Source organism: Scyliorhinus canicula, chromosome 8 (assembly GCF_902713615.1).
Source record: "Scyliorhinus canicula chromosome 8, sScyCan1.1, whole genome shotgun sequence".
Lineage (NCBI taxonomy): Eukaryota > Metazoa > Chordata > Chondrichthyes > Carcharhiniformes > Scyliorhinidae > Scyliorhinus > Scyliorhinus canicula.
In genome coordinates this window covers 67,489,996-67,500,062 of record NC_052153.1, presented here as the reverse complement: position 1 = coordinate 67,500,062, position 10,067 = coordinate 67,489,996, and the positions used below count along the sequence as shown (strand labels likewise).

Below are 10,067 nucleotides of genomic sequence, written 5' to 3'. Positions count from 1 at the left end.
TGGGCGCGATTCTCCGGAAAAATTTCTACATGTGGTAGCGAGCGAGAACTGCCGCGAGCTTCCAGGCGCTTGGCACAGCGAGGCTGGCAACGCTATTCAACACTAATTGGTCCACTTAACAAGGCCCACGGCCTTCTTACTGCAAATGAAGGCACACTTGAAAGCCCCCCCCCCCCCCCGCTAACAAGGTCATGCAGCACTTACAACAGCTCTTGCACAGCCAATCCCAATGAGCTCATAACCATGGCGCCGAGAAGACCAGCCCCAAGATTCGGCGATGCGGATCTAGCCAGGTTCCTAGACGCGGTGGAGGCCAGGAGGAATGTCCTGTTCCCCCGAAGGTCCAGGAGAGTCAGCCATAGGGCAGCCAGTGCTGTCTGGGACAAAGTGACAGCGGCTGTCAGCTCTGGGAGCATGACCAGGAGGACTGGCCTCCAGTGCTATAAAAAGGTCAACACAGACAATGGACTAGACAACACAGCTGATTAGACACCAAAACCCACCAACACCTTCCCATCCCCGAGACCTTTCTGCCCCAAGCGAGCATCCCCTTCCAACTCTCCATGCGGTTCTGCTCCCCCTTCAACACTCCCCAACCCTTCCTTCACACCCCCACCCCTCTGAAGCATGCGTGCGGCTAATGGTGCCCTCTTTGTGTCTCTGCAGGACAAGCTCTCACACAACCTGTCAGCAGAGAACCTGGACTGATGGCGGGGTGCTGGACGTAAGAATACTCACCACATTCGAGGAATGGACCCTGGAGGTGACGGGGTTGGCCGAGGACAGGGCAGTCACCAACACGGAAGTCGGCAAAAGACACAGAGGTGAGGAACCAGTGGGTCCCATCCGGAGGACCTGTCAAACGTGAGTTGTTACTGCCTGACTAACTGATCCCTCTCTTCTACTGACTACATGTCCATTCTCCTCCAGGTCCTCCAGCCGATGGCACCGGCCCATCCTGGGTGGCCCCTTTCCAGCTTCACATGAGAACACCTTGAAGGAGAGCTCTGAAGAAGACACAATCGATGCATCACAGCTGTCATCCCCACCACACCAGCGCAGATACACATACCTCAGTGGGAAACATTTGTCAGGCTTCTAGAGCCTGATTTGGTGAGCACCACACAGCTGCTGAGGCTGGAGCCCTCAGGACCCAGCTGGGTCTCAGTCTGATGCTGAGTCTCTGGTACAGGGTTACCCGGAGCTGATGGAGACTTTAGGGTGGGGTCAGGACATTCAGAGGGAGATGTCAGTGACACCCCAGCAGATCCATAGCTGATTGGAGAAGTTGCTCACTGGGGGATGTTACCCAGTACCAGGCTGACTTGATGAGGTGCTGTGGGACATGTCCCGCTTTCAGATGGGAATGGCCGAGGCGCTGCAGAGCTTGTCCCAGTCTCAGGTGGGCATCACCAAGGACATCAACACCTTGGTGCAGACTCTGGGGAACTCCCAGGTCTGGCAGAGCCAGATAACACAGGGGCAGCCGCGGCTTTAACCAGCTACCTCTCCGTCCCAAGGTAAACCCCAGGGCCCTATGGGCACTGATTGGGAGGATGGGGCGCTGGTTGTCAACCTGGACCGCTCCCATGGAGTGGCGATGGTGGCCACCAGCTCCTCCGAGTTCCACTCCTCTGATAAGGCCGCATCTTGAAGTCAGCACATGGGACAGGGCGACACAGATGTGCATGTGCTGTCCACAAGCCCCAGAGCTCCCATAGGATATCCGCTGGGGCATTGAAGGCCAATGGACGAGGGTAGCAGCTGGCTATTTCCTCCTAAGATGTGCATCTGGGGAGACACCTAGACGTAGCGGTAGAGCTAGGAAGGCCAAGCATATTGAGGATCACTAAGGGCACTGAGGGGCGGGGGGGGGGGGGGGGGGGGGGAGGGGGGGTTAGGTAGGACATGAGGGGATCAAGAGTGAGGAAATATATGACACCCGCGACATGTTTAAAACACGGGCTCAATCAGAATGACACCCGTCACTTTCTTCCGCAATGCAGGCCGACCTCCAAACCCTTGGCCCATCTCTCCAGACATCTCCCCCATCTGTAGCACTCACCTACTCTCCAGCTGTGTCCCCGGAGCTGTGCTCCTCCCCTGGGTCTTCGGATGTTGGCTGCTGCATGTGTGGTGTTGCCTCCCACAGTGTTCAAGCATAGTGTCAATGCATCAAGGTATGATTATGACGCTAGGCAATGACTCCAACATGCTACATGGCCCGCCCACCCACGGGAATCTATTTGGGTTGTGTGAAGTGCTCACTTAACCACGATTGCCAATTCCCCATTAGCAATAGCCTTTAGCCACATGGCCAAGAAGCCTCGAAAGTCAATGGGGGTTATGGGTCGTCAGTGGGGCAGATGGACAGGGGCTAGGGCTGCCCGCAGAATGGATACACGTGCTCCAGAGGTTGGCATGCTGGTGCCAAACACGGTTGACCCCCCTCCCATGGTGGCCACCTCTCCGGAGGGTGCCCCAGAGCCAGGGGTTCCCCACTGAGCATTGTGGTGGCAAGCCCAACGCCCCCCAGGCTCTTTGTCTGTGAGCAAAGATGACTACTCATCTCCACGGCTCCCCGTGGAAGCCCTTCCACAAGGTTCACGTTTTTCAAAAGGAGTACGAATCGTTGCCAGTGTAACCACTTGCTGGGGAGGCCATTGGATACAGGGTTAATTGTATGGAAATAGGGCTTTAAGTGGTGCTAACTGGCTTCTCGTCATGGTATGGCAAGATCCTATTTTGCCTAATAGAGCACTCGGGTTACAAGGTTTGGCGCCTGGCAGTTCTCATTTTTAGCCTCTCCCGCTATTCTCCGGACTAGTTTGGCTCGAGCAAGAAGGTAACAAGGCTGGAGAATCACGCCCTATAGCTAACGTTCGTAGTGTTGATAGATGGGTGTATACGATTGGGAAATTTCAACGTAGGAACAGGTGCAATCATTTACACATGAACCTTTCCGATCTTGTGCACGGAATATACCAATGTTTGAGCTTAATTTCATGAACCATGCACCAGACTGTACATTACTGATGAGCAATACCACAGGAAAACTGCCACATTATAAAAATGTTTACATATGTAATTAAGCGTATATTAATTGGGCAAGTATAAAATGGATCAATAGCCATAAAAGTAAAATTAATAGAACAGGAAAACGGTTGAACTGAATTTTTCAACATTTACCTACATGACACTCTGAAACCTGACAGCCGGAGACTCAAATCGCCAAAACTATAAAATGCAAACCAAAACCAATTAACTTGTAATTTATTTAATTTTGATTGGGAGGTCTCTCTTTAAGAAAACTAGCCAATTCATTTGCCCATGAAACAACTTTTTCTACATTTTGAAAACAAGTTGTTGAGTTTAGCACTTTGGGATGCTCTGAAAAGCACTAAATAAAATGCAAATTTCAATGTGTGGGGCAAACTATGCTGCAGAGTGCTCCATATGCTGCAAAGCTTGTGTTTGGCTTAAAATATATTTTTTCTTAAAGTTCTACAGGGTGACCCTGCTGTTGTGACTGCATGCAATTCCCCTGAAGGTTCACGGATGTGAAAATCACAGGGCAGTTTTGAAACATTCACATGGAATTATCGGACTGACCTCAGGGACACCATTTTCCATTTAAACAAACTCTGTTCATGCATAACAGAGGGAGAGGATGTGCGTGACAGACAAAATCATGCAAGCTTACGTATGTGATAACTGTGTTTTAATTATTCTCCGCTACCACCAAGCCCTCCCCTTCCCTTCCAAAGATGTTACCAAGGCTCTACGTCCCATTTGTAGGACTTGGCCAAAACAATTCTGCATTTTGGAAGTCCCAATTGAGGGGGAGTTTCATCTAATGTGGAATCAGTAAAAGAGGAAGAGGTTATAGAAAACAGTACTGAAACAAACTGCTAAGATTGCAGATGATGCAAAGATCTGTAGAGGAACAGGTAGTATTGAGGAAGCGGGGGGGGGGGGGGGGGGGGGGGGGGGCTGCAGAAGGATTTGGACAGGCGAGGAGAGTGGACAAAGAAGTGGCAGATGGAATACAATGTGGCAAAGTGTGAGGTTATGCACTTTGGAAGGAGGAATGGAGGCAAAGACTATTTTTTGCATGGGGAAATCAGAAGCACAAAGGGACTTGGGAGCCCTTGTTTAAGATTATCTTAAGGTTAACATGCAGGTTCAGTCAACAGTTAGTAAGGCAAATGCAATGTTAGCATTCATGTCGAGAGGGCTAGAATACAAGACCAGGGATGTACTTCTCAGGCTATGTAAGGCTCCAGTCAGACCCCATTTGGAGTATTTTGAGCAGTTTTGGGCCCCGTATTTAAGGAAGGGTGTGTTGGCCCTGGAAAGAGTCCAGAGGGTCACAAGAATGATCCCTGGAATGAAGAGCTTATCGTATGAGGACTCTGGGTCTGTACTCGTTGGAGTTTAGAAGAAAGATTGGGGGGGGGGGGGTCTTATTGAAACTTACAGGATACTGCAAGGCCTGGATAGAGTAAACGTGGAATGTTTCCACTTGTAGGAAAACTAGAACCAGAGGACACAATCTCAGACTAAAGGGACGATTCTTTAAAACAGAGATGAGGAGGAATATCTTCAGCCAGAGGGTGGTGAATCTGTGGAACGTTTTGCTGCAGAAGGCTGTGGAGGCCAAATCACTGAGTGTCTTTAAGTCAGAGATAGATAGGTTCTTAATTAATAAGGGGGTCAGGGGTTATGGTGAGAAGGCAGGAGAATGGGGATGAGAAAAATATCAGCCATGATTGAATGGCAGAGCAGAATTGATGGGCCGAGTGGCCTAGTTCTGCTCCTCGGTCTTGAAATTGTTTGGATGGCCACAGTAATGTGGCACAGTGGTTAGCACTGCTGCCTCACAGCACCAGAGACCTAGGTTTGAGACCAGCCTTCGGTGACCGCCTGTGTGGAGTCTATACGTTCTCCCCGTGTCGGTGTGGGTTTCCTCCGAAAGTCCAAAGATATGCAAATTAGGTGGGGTTGTGGGGATGGGGAGGAGGAGCGTGCTTAGGTGGGGTGCTCTTTCGGAGGGTCAGTGCCGACCTGATGGGCCAAATAGCCTCCTTCTGCACTGTTGGGATTGTAAGATCTAGTTAAGTATATTATAACCTAATTACTACGGAGATAAACCAACCAAGACTTGGAGTGTGTTGGAGACATAATTATGCCACACAATAATGTAACTTATTCTTTATTGCAATAACGATGTACAAAGTATCATCTTTAATACTTTTAATGTTAAAATAATTAGAAAAGCATTTCAGTGAATTATAGTACAGTTTATCAAAATGTTTCATTCAGCCTCTTTGGGTAGTTTACCCTCTGGAAAAAACATGGTCATGAAATAATTTCCAAACATAGCTTTGTAAAACAATTCTGTAGACGTATTTTTAAAAAAAGATTGAAATTTACAGAACACAGCACTGAGTTTTAAAAAGAACCCCTTAAAATAACCAAATTGAATGTAAAAAGGAAAGGAATTGCGTTGATTTACACAAACTCATTAGATGAATAAATTAACAGAAAAATAAATCAAAATCAGCCATTTCTCCTAGTCACCCTCGCAGTAATTTCCTTCACAATAAAAGGTTAAATACATAAGTATTCAGTGTACGGTGCAATTTCACATTTGTGAAGATTACTTGTGTTTTCTGTGAATTGGTTATTTGTCAATAATGAAATACAGTATGTTTTAGCTTTGGCTACAAAACACTTTACAAAAGCAATGAGACCATTTCTGAACATGGGTAATTGTTGCCTACAGCGTGGAATGAACACAACACTAGGAACAGCTACACCTTTTGGGCAGAAGTGATTTTGGTTTCCTCCAGGAGTTAGCATGAATTGTTGAACAGTGGCAGTGTAGGACACATAAAGAGACCAGGAGAATGCACCCTGCAATTTGTAAGCTACTCTTTCTACATTTCATCTTTTATGCATATATACACACACAAGTTCATTTGGTATTCATTTTTAAAAAAAATCAATTTTTAGCTGACTGAACCAAGCAGTACACTAGTTCACAGAAGGTTAAAGTTGTTGTCCTCTAACAGAACTCTATGCACTGAGCATTATTAGATGACACTGCTCAAGATCAGTCCGAATAGATTTTTAAGAAATCATTCATATGAAGGAGGAAGCACAACAGCCTTTCCAGTTCGAACATTACTAATGATTATTATAAAGATTTAAGAAATTACTCTTCACTTTTATGGTCATGTTTACAACCTTTAAGTCATTCAAATGAAGATATATTCCTTTAATAGTGATTTAAAATGTCATGCATTTAATTGCAATGGGAAAGGAATATAGTTTATTTCATACCCACTTGGTGCTAGGATAGTAATGAGCAAAACTGTGATGGAGCCAAGTCTGGGCTAGTGTACACCATTTAAAGTGACAATACCTTCATGAAAAAGTATTTGGTAAACATTCTAAATGTCAACATAAGACAGACGTTTGTGAATGGAAAGCAGGATAGCTGTGGCATATTTTTTTTCCTCTTAAAAGAAATGACAAGCGAAATGATGCAATAACGCATTTCAGCGCAATTCAATATTATGTGACTAACATTTTCATGAAGAAGGTGCCTCTTTAACTTATGAAGCAAAGGGTGGGGATGAGCAGGTGCATTTTCAAGATTTTAGCTCAGTTTTACATTTCCACAAGAATAGAAAGGCCAGTTAAAATCTGAAAAGCTGATTTTTTTTAATATTCCCTTTTCAAAGTATTACTCCGCAGTTAAAAATATATGACAGCGCAACTATGACTTTGCTTAAGCCTCTATGTTTTTACAACATGTAAGCAACGTTTGTACACGGTGTAAGCAGGCAAGTTAAATTCCCAGATTTTCTCAAATGAGGGCTGGGGAAGGGGTGAGGTGTGCACGGCAGTCTTTGTGAGATAGTATACTCTTTACAAACCTGGTTAATGCCACTCTCTAATTAATCTTAAAACTTTAACCTCCTTTTCCTGATATACAGGCACATTACCGCATACAGCAACAATCTTTGAAAATGATTACCCCAAAATCACTCCCACAGTGCATTTCACAGAAATGGGGGAACTAAAGGGCAACAAACAAGCATTGCCTATGAAACTGGGCTACTTAAATATCAGTGTTTGAGTGCTAAACTTAGAACATGTTTTCAATTAATAGCAACCCTGTGGAAGACCAAAAATAGTGAAAGCAGCTTTTTTTTGTGCCAGAAGATGGAAAATACACCTTCTTTGAGAATTCATGTTCCATCTAAAGCACTAACTAAAGTTTATATTAGACCACTTCATTTAACAATGATCATTCGTTATACATAAAAGAGGGAATCAATGGAATTTGGTAAGCAATTTGTTTTGGAAGGCACCTCAATAAGGCTGTAAAGGCTTTTCATATCAATGCAATTTTATTAAGTTACTTCAAAAGAAAACTTATTATTGCTGTTGTTCCAGGAGCAGAAAGAAAACTTTCTGTGTACAGTCAGAAAATATGTTTTCATTCAAATCAAACTCGGGCAAATTGACAGACCATCAGGGTAAAAATCAAGTAGTTCTCGGATCCTTGTAATTCAAGGGTTTCTTCCTTTTGTGTGCTTATCTTGTTTTTGATCAATGGATGTGAAACACACCAAAGGCCAGGACTCTTCATTATTTCCTACTTCCAGCTGCTGCAGTGGAGTTATCAGAGTGATGCCCTGTGCTAAGCATTTAGGAGTAGAAAGTAAGAACACTCTGGTGGTTGCCTCGCACAAGCAAGATGGGTGGCAAATCCTTTGAGAGCGTTTCAATCCAGGCCATATACAGTGCACTGGAAACAGCGCCTTTTCGTGCCACTGGTAAACTCCTGCAAAAGAACAAAGAGTTAGTATTGGTATAGCTCATAACAAATGGACTGGAAAATTATTCTGGTACGTTGGAAGCATTTGTTTGATTTTGGTTAAATGCTGATTCAATGGCAATTAGTCTGTAGCATATTGTCACAATAATGAGTTGTGGATTTTATCTTAAACTACTTTGTTACTATCTGGCATGTCTTTCAGATTTACCTAAAGACAGGTTTTCAAAAAGACTCCAAAAAGTGGTATCCTATACACTGTCGCTTATTTATTCACAGATCCTTTCAGAGCACTTAGACATGGCAGTGTCTGCATGATGGCATTAAGAAGAGAACAAAGTGCAACTCAGTTATTCATGAAGCGCTATAATAAATACCACAGGACCAGAATTCCTACTGGCCAACTGGCTGGGAACCCAACATAATGACTTTTAGGGAAAATCCAGAGGGCTAAACACAACCTGTAGACAAATTATTCTCTGCAATGCAAGGAGTGATCACATAACTTGAGTCAGGCTTGGATCAGACTGTTCAGCCCAGAGCTGCGAGGCACCTTCTGGGAGGTGCTAATTTTGTATTAGAATTGACATGGAATGACTTCATGGTGGTGTTGAGTGGACTTAAAACAAACCTTGGATTTTTTTTTTTAAAAACTCGTGTATCACACAAACTGAAGCAGTTTTTTGAAGCCATCAGAGTGTGCATGTTCTTACCTATGCCTACTGCTAGGATGGAGCTCTGTGCAAAGGGATAATTGAGTTTTTTGTGATGATACGAATGCAGACTGCAACACGACAAGTTCACAGCAAAACTATTGTTCCTAGTCACTCACTGCAAATATCAGCCCATGATCAATAGCAGCAACATAAATATATATTGCAACTTTTGCAAAAGAGCATAATCATCTATATTTATCAAAGAACTTCAACCAGCACATTACACTTTGAAAGCAACTCTAAAAATTACACACATATATACACATTACATACACACATATATAGTCATTCTAAATGCAAATAATTTTCTTCAGAACACGCTGATCATGAAAATTTAGTTAGTAGTCCAATAATTAGCGCAGTGGTGGGAAACCTGTGGTCCACGAGCCTAAGTGTGGCCCGTCAAGGTTCTAAGTGTGGCCCGTTGACTATTGTCCACGGTGCAGAGGGATCGCGCTGCTACTTCATTCTGGGCAGAGGGATTGCGCTGCCAAGAATTGACGCCAGGATGAGCTGCGTTCACGCTATGATTGCGATACCATAGAATAGAACCATAGAAATTCCTACAGTGCAGAAAGAAGACATTCGGTCCATCAAGTCTGCATTAACTCTCTGAACGAACACCATGCCTAGGCCCACTCACCACTCTATCCCTGTGAACATCACCTATCCTGCATATCCTAGGACAATGGGAGGAAACCGGAGCACCCAGAGAAAACCCACAGACAGGGGGAGAAAGTGCCAACTCCACACAGACAGTCACCCAAGGCTGGAATCGAATCCTGCTCCCTGGTGTTGAGGCAACAGTGCTCATGACTGCCCCACCATTCAAACACTACACATCGCATTCTCGTCATTCCACACAAGTGCAGGGAGACCATTGTGTTCAGTGCCAGAGCATATGTACGCACTTCCTGCTATTGACTTTTTGGCAGTTATGAACTTTGCTCCTGCCTATTGGGTCGTTTTGTGTTGAAGTGCCTTGGTGAGGAAGGAGAATCGAGTGCAAAAATCACAAAATGCAGAGGAGGAAGAAATAACAAAAAAGTGAAAAATCAGTGATGAGGGCACAGTGGTACAAGATAGTTGGGAGCTGCATTATTTTGTTACTCAACAGAAAGGGAGACCATATGCTTAAATGAGGTGATAAAACTGTTTTTTTTGTGAACTGCTAACAAACATTATGAAAGATGCCATCCCTCCTACTGGGCAAAACTGAAGGAAGCCATGTAAACACAGAGGCAGGTACTTAGACAAGCATCAAATGAGAACGATGCAGTGAATTTGGCTAGCTTTCGTATTGCTTGGTTACTTGTGAAAAAAAAAAGGAATGCATAGTCGATTTTGCAGACGTTTTATTTCTTGGGTTTAAAAATCAAGAGGAAATGATCAAACATGTTGAATTACGAACCCTCTGCACATCGCTGAATCCTAATCTAAGAAAACTTGCGGAGACAGATCCACCCAGAATGCACAGTAACGCAAGTGTAAATATTAAT

At 44.4% G+C, this 10,067-nt stretch overlaps 1 protein-coding gene across 2 annotated transcripts in view; it reads right to left on the bottom strand.

Moving 5' to 3' along the window:
- Positions 1-5,199: 5,199 nt before the first annotated feature.
- The window catches only part of slc12a2 (solute carrier family 12 member 2), a 267,674-nt gene continuing 262,806 nt past the window's right edge, over positions 5,200-10,067 (bottom strand). For both annotated transcript variants that reach the window (XM_038804704.1, XM_038804705.1), the window contains one exon: positions 5,200-7,861. In XM_038804704.1, the coding sequence (XP_038660632.1) occupies positions 7,726-7,861 (136 nt within the window). In that variant the 3' untranslated portion in view covers positions 5,200-7,725. The remainder of the gene's footprint in view (positions 7,862-10,067) is intronic.